At 39.6% G+C, this 14696-nt stretch overlaps 1 protein-coding gene across 4 annotated transcripts in view; it reads left to right on the forward strand.

The window, feature by feature from the left end:
* The window catches only part of usp9 (ubiquitin specific peptidase 9), a 269594-nt gene that overhangs the window by 80460 nt on the left and 174438 nt on the right, over window positions 1-14696 (forward strand). For all 4 annotated transcript variants that reach the window (XM_059968262.1, XM_059968261.1, XM_059968260.1 and 1 more), the window contains 3 exons: window positions 7179-7324; window positions 7399-7478; window positions 12118-12230. In XM_059968262.1, coding sequence (XP_059824245.1) covers window positions 7179-7324; window positions 7399-7478; window positions 12118-12230 — 339 coding nt within the window. The remainder of the gene's footprint in view (window positions 1-7178; window positions 7325-7398; window positions 7479-12117; window positions 12231-14696) is intronic.

Below are 14696 nucleotides of genomic sequence, written 5' to 3' on the forward strand. Positions count from 1 at the left end.
AATGAGCTTGATATCAGTAGTGTGAAAGTTGTTGAAAGGTATTCAATGGGACCAGATATTTGAATTTTTTTATAGACATGGACTGATTTGGGGTAGTCAGCGTGGCCTTGAATGTGGTAGGTTGTGTCTAACCAATCAAAGTTTTTCAAAGAAGTTACCAGGAAAGTGGATGAAGGCAGGGCAGTGGATGCTGTCTATGTGGACTTCAGCAGGACATTTGACAAGGTTCCACATGGGGTGTTGGTCAAGAAAGTTCCATTGCTTGGCATTCAAAATGAGGTAGTTAATTAGATTAGACTTTGGATTTATGGGAGAATCCAGTGGTAGTAGATGGTTGTCTATCTGACTGGAGGTTTGTGGCTGGTGGAGAACCACAGGGATCAGTGCTGGGTCCATTGTTCTTTGTCATCTATTATCCACGATCTGGATGATAATGTGGTTGGTTAACTGGATCAGTAAATTTGCAATGACATCAAGATTGAGGGTGTAGTGGACAGGGTGTAGGAAGACTATTAGAGATTGCGGGATCTGGACAACGCTGAAAAAATGGGCTGAAAAATGGCAGGTGGAATTTTATGCAGATATGTTCAAGGTGTTGCACTTCAATAGGACCAATCGACAGGAAAGTTGTTTGAAATGGGCTAGATGAGACAAAAGTCCTGTTTTTGTGCTATACTTTTCTATGACTTTATAATGGGGGGGGGGAATCTCATTGAAACCTATCGAATTTTAGGCCGAGATAGAGTGGATGTGGAGAGGATGTTTCCAATGGTGGGGAGTCTAGGACCAGAGAGCACTGCCTCAGAGAAGAAGCACGTACATTTAGAACAGAGATGAAGAATTTCTTCAGCCAGAGGGTGGCGAATCTGTAGAATTCACTGCTACGGGCAGCCGTGGAGGCCAAGTCAGTGGGTGTGTTTAAGGTGGAGATTGATTAGTTCTTGATTAGTCAGGGTGTGAAACATTATGGGGAGAAGGCTGGAGAATGAGCTTAAGAGGAACATAGATCAGCTATGATGAAATTAAGGAGCAGGCACGATAGGCTAAATGGCCTAATACTGCTCCTATGTCTTATGGTCTTGTCTTTGTCTTAATTGCATGACAAGATTGAAAGATGACTGTTATATCAGTAGCATACAAGTGGTGGCTTTACTGATTTGTTTAATTAAAGTTTATTTTTGCTTTTAATGTCAAGAGTTACTTCTGCTGGTTGACTTCCTTACAAATTCCTAATCTCTGAAGCAGTACTCTGTAAACCTATTTGTGTCGTCTGTCTTTTATGCCTTAAAGTTTATCGAAAAATGGTAATTATATTCTTTTCAAACTGATCAACACGCAGAAAATGCTGGAGGAATTAAGTGAGTCGGGCAGCATCTATAGAGTGAAAGGAACAGTCGCCTTTTTGGGCCATTTATCAGGACCTGCTAAATACCATTGGCTAACAATTCCTTTAATGTTGAATAATGCTGTTAAAGTAGTTAAAATTCTAAATGCAAGGACGAAAAACAGAAAATACTTTTCTATCCACTGTATTTGAAGCTCTCATTTACACTTTTGTCACCTTCTAACTTAAACCAATATTATCTCTGTCCGTCTTCTATTTTTTTGCCTACTCCATTTTATGATCTGAAAAGCTCTTTTGTCTGTCCCATCCCTTCAAGTTTTAAATTCCTGTTCCTTGTATTCAAAATAACCTTTAACTGCCATGTCAGTGTTTGTTTCAGAAAATTTTCTGTCTTCATTTGGCAGTTCCTTGTCTTCGTGGTCTAAATTCCCTACATATTTTAAATATTTGACATTTTCTAACATTTATTTCAGAGGCCCTTTCTTAAGCCTTTATGAAATATAACTTTGGTATTATTTGAATTCTATTGATTGGAATAAATTCTGTGCCTTCTGGCAAAACATATATTTATGTTGTCTGTTGCGCTTGTTTATAGTATTTTGCCAGAGGTTTTTGCAAGTAAAATATAGATACAATTTTATACTCAATTTATCTGGCAACTGTGGCATTTGGGTGCCAGGTTAACAGATTTACAGAATTATCAGGTGCTCTTCTACTAATACTCTATAAAACAAATTGTTTTTGAAAGTATTATTTCCTCATATTTCTGTTCATGATAGATCATTTGAAGCTGAACTCGTATAATTTCAGCCTACTTGTATCATATAGGAATTTGGAGAAACAAATGTAATAAACAAAAATTTGTTAAATATAATATAATCGCATAATGGCACTGATGCAGTGATTCAACTAAGCTTAAAAAAATGTTTTGGTGATTTTTGTTTATACTCAGTGTCTGAGGCTTCTTGCTTGTGTCCAACAATAATCAGCCAGCACTGATGGATTCCAGTTGCCCTGATACTGTTTCTCCATGACCACAATATTCCTAGTGATAACATTCATCATGCTCGTCAATGACAGTGCCAAGATATGCAGGGAAGAAGTCTAAATGGGAATGCAGAAAATGAATCTTCTGTGATGAGTTGACTTCATGGTTTTATATGCTTGGAATTTGTTGCCGACCAGTTGACTGTAGTTTGGTGCTCTGTAGTTGACAAGAAAATTTTCAACAACACCCTTGAGTGCCTTCCATGAGATTTTCTCCGGTCCCACTAGAAGTTCTTTGAATTGTCTGTTATTGATGACCTGTTTGATTTGTGAACCAACAAAAATGCCTTCTTTAATCTTGGCATTAGTTACGCTGGGAAACACCTGTCTCAACTATTGAAATCCTTCATGGAAATTTATAGTTTTTCTAAAACTTGTCTTGCAATGCAGCATTTGCCCTGTTGTATCTTGTATGCCTGGACAAGATAGAAAACTTTTCAACTTGCAGAGAGGACACCATTTTAATTGACTTGAATGAGAAATTGAAATAACAAATACAGGTGATTTACAAAAAAAGTGCATTATAGGGAAATTTCATGGTGATTTTCATGATTAGCAGCCCAAAATCTATAAGATACACCCAAAAGTATTTGCTAGTTTCATTTAATATCGGTGTATACAATATACAACCTGCAATTCTTGCTATTTGCAGGCATCTATGAAAACAAAAGGGTACCCAAAGAACAAGGGACAGTAAAAATGTGGGAACCCCAAAGCCCCCTCCCTCACATAAACAGCAGTAAGCTTCACACCCTCCTCCACTTGGTACAGCAGAAAAACCTTCAGCACACACCATCCATCAAGCAAGCAAATAGCAAAGCCCCCAAGAGAGACCATGAACTGAAGTACAACAAAAACTAATCATTCACGCAGCAATTCAACAGGCCATAAGTTGTCTCTCACCCTGATAAAGCCACACAGAGGTGTCACACAGTGAGAGAGGAGACTAACAAAACAAAAAAAACTCGCTAGTTGCTGTTTTTGCCCCCTCCAAGTTCTTTGATTCAACAATCGGCAGCAAACTCCCACGCCATTGAGTAAAAAGTGATCGAAAGAGACTTCTGACAGCCAGTCTGCTGTTTACGATAGTCTGTGTTATCACTTGATGCTTCAATTGGCGATACAGGCATAGAATTAGCTCGTCCAGAGGGCTGCAAATCCTCAGTACCGTGAAGGCACGCTGATCTTCTGGGCTGTGCCCTTGGGATATTGAAGAATCATTGGTCAGTGAGCCCTAGGGATGGGAACCATTGCTATTAGAACCACAGTTTGAGTGCAGTTACAGATCAAGGGCACTGGTAGAATCTCGCCCACCTTGAAACAGAAAAATAGAGACAGTAAAGGCAGAAATTAAGCTGTTTCTGCAGATGAGCTTGAAGAAGCTTTTGTCTAGTGCAGGGGTCGGCAACCCGCGGCTCCAGAGCCGCATGCGACTCTTTCAACTCTGTGCTGCAGCTCCCTGTGGTTTTGGAAAATAAATAATGAGTATTTAATTATAATGTATTTTATGTTTGTTAGTTTTTGAAATGTAATTCTAAATTTGAAGATTATGGTGATCTTGTACAATCTAAATAAAAAGTTGTGGCAACCCATTTCCTGGCACATCCGAACCGGCTCACAATTTGCCAGCATTCCGGCTAAGGGTGATGGCCTATGGGGGTTTGTGAGTACATGTCTTTTGGAGCATCCGTGCCCACGGGGGGCTGCAGGTTGAGAGAGGCTTAAAAGCAAGGCTGTGTAGTTCAAATAAAGTTATCTTTGACTGCAGTTTACCCTCTCCGTGTCGTTATTTTAGCACTGCGTGTAGCACACCGCTACAACGTGTTTTTATCACTATTAATATACGTCACCACTGCCAATGCCTGACACCCGCCAGTGCGCGATTTCTTTTAATTTTTCGATCCAAGGTAGGCTAACGATGTAGTAACCTTCAACCCAACGTCTTTTTTTTTTCGGAGTTCAAAATGTTTTTGTTGCATGCAGAAATGTAATTTCGTTTTCTCTGCAGGAGTTCATCGATTTCATAAATGCAACACATTATAGTTTGTTTATACATAGCATAAAGGCAAAAAAAACGTCGTATGCAGTGTTATTTCATTTTAAATGTCAAATGGATTTTGTGGCTCCCAGTGTTTTCTGTGGGAAGCGGTTCCATATGGCTCTTTCAGTGGTAAAGGTTGCCGACCCCTGGTCTAGTACCATTGTAGCCCACCCCCCCCCAGCAATATTTTTCTTGTCCAGTGTAATTTCATTTTTTTTAAATGAGTATGCAGACAATTATGTAAATTTCAAGTCTCAGCTCAGGAAAGATTAAGGTGATATTTAAATTTTACATCAAGTGAGGAAATGAAAAGATTGGTAGAGAATCCACAGTGGAGCAAACTTATGGGCTGAATAGCCTAATTCAGCTCTTGCGTCTCATGGTGTAATCTATGGGGAGATAAAATAGACTAACTGTAAACTGATGGTCAGCACAGACCTGGTGGAAGTTTAGGCCACATACATTACTGTGCTACATTTTACTGCCACGTTTGGGTTGTTAGGTTGAGAGGCAACTGTAGATTGCCTCAAGCGTAAGTGGATGGCAGGAGAAATACATAGCGGTGGTGGGGATGAATGGAGATCAGAGTAAAAATGAGATTATCTTAAACCCATTCAGTATGTGTTTGTCCCAGCTCTTTGAAAGACCAATCCAATTGATCTTCCATTCATTTATCTTTGTCTGTAGGTGATGTGCTCAGATATTAATATAAGAAAAGAGTGAAGCACTGGAGGGCAGAGATGGGCTGGTGCTCCTCCCCATTCCCTTTTTGTCACCTCTTATCAGATTCCCCCTTCTCCAGCCCTTTATCTCTTCAACCAATTGACTTCCCAACTCTTTACTTCAGCCCTCCTCCCTTCCAGTTTCACCTTTCACTTACTACCTTGTATTTTCCTCCCCCCCCAACATTTTTACTCTGACTTCTCATCTTTTTACCAATCCTGATGAAGGGTCTCGGCCTGAAGCTTTGACTGTTTACTCTTTTCTATAGATGCTACCTCGCCTGCTGAATTCCTCCAGCATTTTGAGTGTGTTGCTTGGATTTCTAACATCTGCAGGTTTTCTCTGGTTTGTTCTATCAATTAAAATCACTTCTCTGGAGTTAACATTGGTATTGAAAACTTAACTTTTTTCCAATCAAATATTTTATTGATTCAGTAATTCATTAACTTAGTTTTCACAGCTTCCAATGGATTTCTAATTACATTGGATTTCTAATTAATTATTTCTTCTTTAAATCATTTTATAATAATAACTGTAATTGAAATTACACTCCTAAAAATTAAATTCAGTAAAAGTCTGTGCTGAAGACTGGCATGATGTGGAGTCCCTTACATTTGTACCTCACTGTACCATTAATCTGCACCTCACTGCATTGATCTTCTCACTGTTAATATTTCCAAGCTTTGAGGTAAGAAACCAGATAGACAATTTTTGCATGACATCCCACTAACATGAAAAACAACTAGATTATATATTGTCATTTGAAAGCTAAATATTCACTATTGTTCGACCATGCTTTTATCTAATTTCTCATTTCATGCTCACTTGAGAGATCAGGTATCTTAATGCTTCCCTTTTAAAATATTAGTCTAACATCAGATCAGATTTATTGATTTATTATGTCGTGAAACTTGTTTTGTGGTAGCAGTACTACCTAAAAATTACAAGTTGCAAAATAAGTAAATAATATAAAAGACAAATAATGAGGTATTATTCAAGGTCTCTTTGGATATCTGATGACAGAGGGGAAGGAGCTATTTTAAAAAGGGATCATCAGGCTCCAACTTCCTCCCTCATGGTAATAATGTGAAGAGGGATGTTGAGAGTTTTTGGATGCTGACATTTTGAGGTACCTCAATGACAGGGAACATTGTGCCCAAGATAAAACTTGTTGAGTTTAGAAACCTGTTTCAAACTGAACTTATGACTGCTTAGGTGATGTGCTCAAGTTGAATTTGGAAGGTATTACTGCCGAGCCAAGGCAAACACTAACTACAGATTCTGCATATTTCAGAATACTGCTGCAAATATTTCTTGTTATATGGCAATTACTCACTTCACAGGCAAGATCAGTCAGAAAATCTTGTGACTTATATTTCACATTGCTCGGTTAATAATTCTCTTCATGTACTAGTGCTCTTTATTTTGATCCATCTGAATTATTTAATAAAATATTGTTTAAATTGTACATACTAAATCAATTTGTACTTAAAAGATTGAGTTTAATTTAAAAGTGTTTTTATCTCTATGATCTTAATTAAATACTGATTTTATTGCTTATATCCTTCATATACATGAGGAGTAAAAATCTTTACATTATGTCTCTGTCTAAATGTGCAATTTACAATAAATAGTATGTACAACAGGATAGTCAATATAACATAAAAATACAGTTGTGTCAGCATGATTTAGCAGTCTGATGGCCGGGTGCAAGAAGTTGTCCCGGAGCCTGTTGGTCCTGGCTTTTATGCTGTGGTACCATTTCCCAGATGGTAGCAGATGGAACAGTTTGTGGTTGGAGTGACTCAGGTCCCCATGATCCACCACAGAGTCCTGCAATTGAGGGAAGTACAGTTCCCGTACCAGGCAGTGATACAGCCAGTCAGGATGCTTAATAAGAATAAGTTTTCAGACAGACAATTGGATTTATGAATAGGCTTTCAGAAAGACAGTTGCATTTATGAATTGGATAAAGTAGTGCAGAAACAAAATTGAATTTACTTCTTTGCTCTTCTCCAACAGATCTCCTCACCAAACACATCAAGTGAAAATTCACCAGTTAGCCCGCCTGATGAACAAGGACAAGGTGATGCTCCTCCTCAACTTGAGGAAGAGGAGCCTGCATTTCCTCATACCGATTTAGCAAAGCTGGATGATATGATTAATAGGTGAGTGTACCTAGACTGAAACAATAATAAATACATTCATGTGCAAATTGTTAATTTTTTCTTGCATTTTGCAGGCCTCGTTGGGTGGTCCCAGTGTTGCCGAAAGGTGAATTAGAAGTTTTACTTGAAGCTGCTATAGACCTTAGTAAAAAAAGTAAGTAGTTTTCCCAGACTATTTTAATTTTATCGGAAGATAGGTTCTTCGCATTTTAGAATAGCAACAGATTAATTTGTTGAACTGTAATTATTTAGATTGAGGAACATACTTCGTTTTAGATAAAATAAAACTGAAGATCTGGGAGGGAAAGATCATATTGGGAGCCATCTGACAGCCACTTTCTGAAAAGTGGAAAAAAGATCATGTTGGGAAACAGATATTTACCAGGATAGGCAGCTTTTGTTGAGAGGAAATGGCGTTAATATTTCAGCAATAGGTACTATGTGACTTGAATACTCAACATTTCTTGTAACTATTTGCCTTTTCATTGTGTCATTGCTGCTCATTTGAGGCAAAAAAAGGGAACATTTTCAGCAGAATATGCCTTTTTGTCTAGTATAAAAGAAAATGCTTCACCTTGAAAATCTATCTTATGATTTGATGTCAAGTCAAGTCACTTTTTATTGTCAGATCGACCATAATTGCTGGTACAGTACACAGTAGAAGTGAGACAACATTTTTCAGGACCGTGGTGCTACATGAAACAGTACAAAAACTATACTGAGCTACATAAAAACAACACAGAAAAAACTCACTGGACTGCAGACCTACCCAGGACTGCATAAAGTGCACAAAACAGTGCAGGCATTACATTAAATAATAAACAAGACAATAGGCACAGTAGAGGGCAGTAAGTTGCTGTCAGTCCAGACTGTGGGTATTGATGAGTCTGATGGCTTGGGGGAAGAAACTGTTCATAGTCTGGTCGTGAGAGCCCAAATGTTTCGGTGCCTTTTCCCAGATGGCAGGAGGGAGAAGAGTTCATATGAGGGATGCGTGGGGTCCTTCATAATGCTGTTTGCTTTGCGGATGCAGCATGTAGCATAAATGTCCATAATGGCAGGAAGAGAGACCTGGATGATCTTCTCAGCTGACCTCACTATCTGCTGCAGGGTGTTGCAATCTGAGCCAGGCAGTGATGCAGCTGTTCAGGATGCTCTCAATACAACCTCTGTAGAATGTGATGAAGATGGGGGTGGGAGATGGACTTTCCTCAGCCTTCACAGAAGTAGAGACGCTGCTGGACTTTCTTTGCTATGGAGCTGGTGTTGAGGGACCAGGTGAGATTCTGTGCCATGTGAACACCAAGAAATTTGGTGTTTTTAACGATCTCTAGCAAGGACCACGATGCTCAGCGGAGAGTGGCCGCTCCGTGCCCTCCTGAAGTCAACAACCATCTCTTTTGTTTTGTTCACATTCAGAGACAGATTGTTGGCTCTGCACCAGTACGTTAGCCGCTATACCTCCTCTCTGTATACTGACTTGTCGTTCTTGCTGATGAGACCCACCACGTAGTGTCATCGGCGAACTTGATGATGTGGTTCGAGCTGTGTGTTGCAGCACAGTTATGGGTCAGCAGAGTGAACAGCAGTGGATTGAGCACACAGCCCTGGGAGGCCCCCATGCTCAATGTGATGGTGTTGGGGATGCTGCCTCCGATCTGGACTGACTGAGGTCTCCCTGTCAGGAAGTCTAGTATCCAGTTGCAGAGGGAGGTGTTCAGCCCCAGTAGGCTCAGCTTTCCTATCAGTTTCTGAGGAATGATTGTATTGAATGCTGAACTGCATTCAAACGCACAAGTCTTTTTTGTTCACATGGGTTAGGGCCAGGTGGAGGGTGATGGCAATGGCGTCATCCGTTGAACGGTTGGGAATGGTGCATGAACTGCAGGGGATCCAGTGAGAGGGGCAGCAGGGTCTTGATGTGCCTCATGACAAGCCTCTTGAAGCACTTCATGATGATGGATGTGAGTGCAAAGGGGCAGTAGTCATTGAGGCAGGACACTGAAGAGTTTTTTGGCACGGGGACGATGGTGGTGGCCTTGAAGCGCGATGGGAGATGTTGAAGATGTCAGTGAGAACATCTGCTAGCTGATCTGCATATCCTCTAAGCACTCTGCCAGGAACATTGTTTGGTCCAGCAGCCTTCTGTGGGTTGACCCTGCACAGGGTTCTCCTCATGTTGGCCACAGTGAGACAAAGAACTTGGTCATTTGGAGGAGGGGTGGACTTCCTTGCTGCCACGTCATTTTCCGCCTCAAAATGAGCGTAGAAGTTGTTCTGCGCATCTGGGAGGGTGGCATCACCTGCACAGTCAGGTGATGTCCTGTAGATGGTGATGTCGTGAATGCCCTTTCACATGCGCCGCGTGTTGCCGCTGTCCTGGAAGTGGCTGTGGATTTGCTGGGCGTGTGCATGCTTTGCCTTGATGGCACGAGACAGTTTGGCCCTCCCTGTTGTTAGGGCTGCCTTGCCACCTGCTCTAAAGGTGGAATCACAGCTCCTCAGCAGCGCACGCACCTCCTCGGTCATCCATGGCTTCTGGTTAGCGCGTGTAGTGATGGTCTTGGACAGAGTAACATCATCAATGCACTTGCTGATATAGCTAGTCTCTGATGCCGTGTACTCCTCTTAAGTTGGTAGAGTCACCATTGGTTGCAGACTCCCTGAACATGTGCCAGTCAGTGTGCTCAAAGCAGTCTTGAAGAGCAGAGATAGCTCCTGCTGGCCAAGTTTTCACCTGCTTCTGAACTGGTCTGGAATACCTGACGAGCAGTCTGTATGCTGGGATTAGCATAACAGAGATGTCTGAGAAACTGAGGTGGGGGCGGGACTCTGCCCAGTACGCGTCGGGGATGTTTGTGTAAACAAGGTCCAACGCATTCTCCCCTCTCGTTGCAAAGTCCACATACTGATGGAATCTAGGGAGCACTGACTTGAGGTTGAGGTTCGTTGGAGTAGGATGTAGTCCAATTTATTGTTCAGGGAGCAGACATTGGAGAGCAGAATGGACGGGAGAGCCAGCTGGCTAGGGTTTGCTTTTTGCCTGGCACAGACCCCTGCCTGCTTGCCTCACTTCTGCTGCCTTGCACACCGCTTATGATGTCCCCTTCTCAAACATCAAACATCAATTGTCCCCTTCTCCTGTCACCAGCATCAGGCATCTCCAAGGACTGTAGGCCCGATACCTTTAGCAAGCCGAGTTCACGTAATTTAACTGGCAGATCTTCATGAAGGTTTGTTTTTGGGTAATCTCTGTATTGTAGCAGTATCTGGCGATGGTAGATAGTCGCTCTGTTATCCATGTGCCCTAATCAAAAATTGTGCCTCAAAATTAAATTAGAAAATTAATTTAATTGTAAAGTTTCTCCATACTCTTTCAACCTTTTTTATACCTTTCTTGCATGTAGGTGACCAAAATTGCACACAATACCCCAAATTAGGCTTCAAACTGCATCAAAAGCATGCAGTTTTGTTCTTATCCAGGATAAACAATCTGTGATCTCAGTGTTTCAGCATATCTTCGTATTCCTTTCTAATGTATTTACCAAGTTTTCTATCAGATACATCCATTCATTTCAACTTACTTACTCCTTGTAATAAATTTCGTATTGGATTTATTACTCTTGGATTTAAATGTTCTAATTTTGGTTGGTTTCATTGTAAAACAATTTTATTGACTTTCACCCTGCCAAATCCTTTTGAGATTGAGAGACTTAACGATTCACTTTCAAGACTTTGGATTCCATCTATGGAACTTAAGTATTTTCTTAGCTTTAGTAAGTAGACTACAATCAAATGATAATTGACAATCTTTAATTGTGTCAACAAATTGATGTTTGATGAACATTTCACTTTTCTGTGCTGATCTTTTGAATCACAAAGCCTGTTCATGCTCCCAAAAGTTGCTTCAAAGCTTTTTTGTGTCGTACCTAATTGATAAATTGTATATATTATGCTTTTCCTGATCAACCTTCAATTCTTTATACAGTTCATTGGTGTTGTGGAATTCCTTAAACTATGGCAAGCTGAGTAGTTTTAACTATGGATCATAAAATAATATAATTGTAAGATGCATTACTTGTCTAGCACTTTGAATAATAAAAAATGTACAGTTTTCTCATTGGAAAACATGGTCTAAAGTTTTCATTCAGAGGTTTTAAAGTAGGAATTGCACGTTTAACTGTGAGCCTTGTGCTCAAGAGGTTATTCCCATGAACATTTTATTCAAATTTTTAAATTAGACCTTGAATAAATTGAGTGTACAGAGTGATGGGTAAATTAAATAATGTCTGAGTTGTGTAAAGCCAAGCCAAGTTTAGTTCCATATTCATTGATATTTGACTCAAGAATGGTTACCTTAAAAGAGTCAGTGTTGGTAGAACTCTGTCTGTTGTCTGGTTATTTGGAAATCTGTATAACTTGGTGTCTGGCTAACTGGGTGATTTTTTCTCGCAATCTCTGAACCTACTTGATTTTATTTCCGAAGCTCAGTTTAAACACTTGGGACCTGTTCCCTGCACTCCCTTTTAGGCATGCTGGGTTTACTGTAAAATTTATCCTACCATATAATATTTTACACTGAATTAATAATGTGTTATGATATTAAAAGGAATAACATTCAATACCTGGAAAATCTGCCAATATGGCACCACTAAAGTCTTGAACAAGCTGGATTGATGGCATTTTACTCAAAATAAAACTCATTTTTGTGATATTTGTGATTTATAATGTTCTATGGAGATGATGCTGACAACAAGATGTAACCAATAGTTATAATTTTCTTTCATTTTAAGGCCTTGATATTAAAAGTGAAGCATGTCAACGCTTTTTTCGTGATGGGCTCACAATTTCATTCACAAAAATTCTAACAGATGAGGCTGTGAGTGGCTGGAAATTCGAAATTCATGTAGGTATTTTCTTATATAAAAATTGCTTTGTTGTAAATTTACTATTTTGTTTAAAGTTTCATGTTCAGCAGGTCAACGTATCAGTTTCATAATTCATGTTAATTTAAAGAACTTTAGTGAAAGTTTTTAAGCTTATATATTTGCATATATTGTCCTAAGTTTTTTTCACCTTGAGCAGTAGCAACTGTTATTCTTTTACTTTAGTGGACAACATGCAATATAGCAGCAGATTCAGGTTCTTTCACTGTTCCCACAGTAATTTAATTTCAATAACAAATCTTTGCTTTACCAAATGTTTTATTGTTAAATATTTGTGGTTTCATAATTTAAAAGAGTAGGATGTAATGAATCTTGAGGATAAGTAATGTGTGGGAGCAGTACCCAAAATCAGAGATCGCCGCCACCCACTTCATGCTCTCTTCACGCTGCTGCCATCAGTTAGAAAGTACAAGAGCCTCAGGACTCACCACTAGGTTCAAGAACAGTTCCTATCCCTCTACCATCAGGCTTCTGAATAAAAAGGCATAACTACACTCACTTGTCCCATTATTGAAATGTACCCACAACCAATGAAGTAACTTTTAAGAACTCTTTACCTCACATTATGTTCTAGTTATTTATTGCTAATTATTTATATTTGCATTTTGTTGTTTGTTGTCTTCTGCACTCCAGTTGATCTTTGCAGTTATAGCTACTATTCTATGTAATTGCTGAGTATGCGCGCAAGAAAATGGATCTTAGGGTTGTATCTGGTGACATAATGCACTTTGATAATAAAATTTACCTTGAACTTTAAAATTGTTGTAAAGACCCCAAAGAGTACACAGAAGCAATGATGTTGGATTAAAGATGCATAATGCATAATTTTTCAGAAGTTTTGCAGTTTGGTAAAGCCACTCAACAAATTAAGACCTTATGTATTACAGGGTAGGTCCAGGGAATAGGTCATAATCTTTTTTTTTAACGTTTATTTAACATTTATCCCTAATTGCTCTTGAGATGATGAGCTGCTACTATGAAATACTGTAGATTTTGTTAGTTTTTGGTGTTGGTTGAAGCATTTTGATGCAGTGGTAGTGAATGATTTGTCATACTACTTCAAGTCAGGATGGAGAATGATATTTTAGGTAGCAGGTGACGTTGCTCCTATCTCTAGCACCTGTACTCTATTTGGCAAAGTGGAATTTTCCGGTGGTCAACCATTTTAATTTGTATCCCAATTCCCATTCCAACATGTTGCTTCATGGCCGCCTCTTTTCCACGATGAGGTCACTCTCGGGGTGCTGGAGCAGCACCTCATATTTCATCTAGGTAGCCTCCAACTTGATGGCATGAACATCAGAAGTTTCTCCTTCTGCTAAATATTTTTTCTTTCCCTCTTCTCTCCCGCTACCCCTTTTTTTTATTACCAACTCCTCTTTCCCTTTCTCCAATGGTCTGTTCTTTTCTCCTAACAGGTTCCTTCTTCTCCAATCCTTTACCTTCCTACACCTTGGCTTCACCCATAGTTAGTCCTGCTACCCATCCCCCTCCCAACCTTTTAATTCTGGAGTCTTCCCTTCTTTCCAGTCCTGAAGAAGCGTCTTGGCCTGAAACCTCAACTGTTTATTCATTTTTTTTCCATGCTGCCTATCTTGCTGAATTCCTTCAGCATTTTGTGTGTATTTCTCTGGTTCCCAGTTTTTCTAAATTAGATTGGTATATGTTTCAGAGGTACTGAAGAAGCTTCAACAGGTTCTTAGATGAAACAAACTGTACCCAAGTTGAGATATGTTGGATGTGGAGGATGGTGTACAGTTTGGCCAAATATTTTGTTTTCAGTTATGTAAAGCTTAAAGCATGCATCTGGGCAAGTGTTCCATAAATACCCTGCTTTCTTCCTTATTAGTGATGGGAAAAAATTAAATATGAACAAGTGGCAGGAGTAGGTTGCTGGCCCCTTGAGACTACTCCACCATTTGGGAACATCATAGCTGATTTGATTGTAAAGTGATTCTGGGTTCCTGTTCGTAGCAGTAACATTTCATCTCCTTATTCAGCAGGGATCTCTCCACCTATGCCTTAAATATTCAGCAACTGTGTTTATCTCCCTTTTCATAGAATCATGCAGCACAGAAGTTGTCCGTTTTGGCCCAATTCGTCCATGCTGACTGTGATGCCTTTTTATACTAATCCTACTTGCTAGCATTAAGTTTGTATCCCTCTAATTTGTGTCTATTGAAGGACCGTCCAAATGCCTTTTAAACAAGTATCTGCTTCTACCACCTCCTTTGGCAGGTCATTTCAAATAACCATTACATTATGTGTGGAAAAACTTGTCTTCTCAGATCTTCTTTAAATTCCTCTCCTTTCACCTTAACCTGTACTATCTAGTTGTAGAATTTAATTTACTCCACAAATGTCTTTGCCCCTTGTAATGTTATAACCTGTATAGGGTCACCCCTCATCCTCTTGACACTCCAGTG

The sequence above is a fragment of the Hypanus sabinus genome, chromosome 4 (genome assembly GCF_030144855.1).
Source record: "Hypanus sabinus isolate sHypSab1 chromosome 4, sHypSab1.hap1, whole genome shotgun sequence".
Lineage (NCBI taxonomy): Eukaryota > Metazoa > Chordata > Chondrichthyes > Myliobatiformes > Dasyatidae > Hypanus > Hypanus sabinus.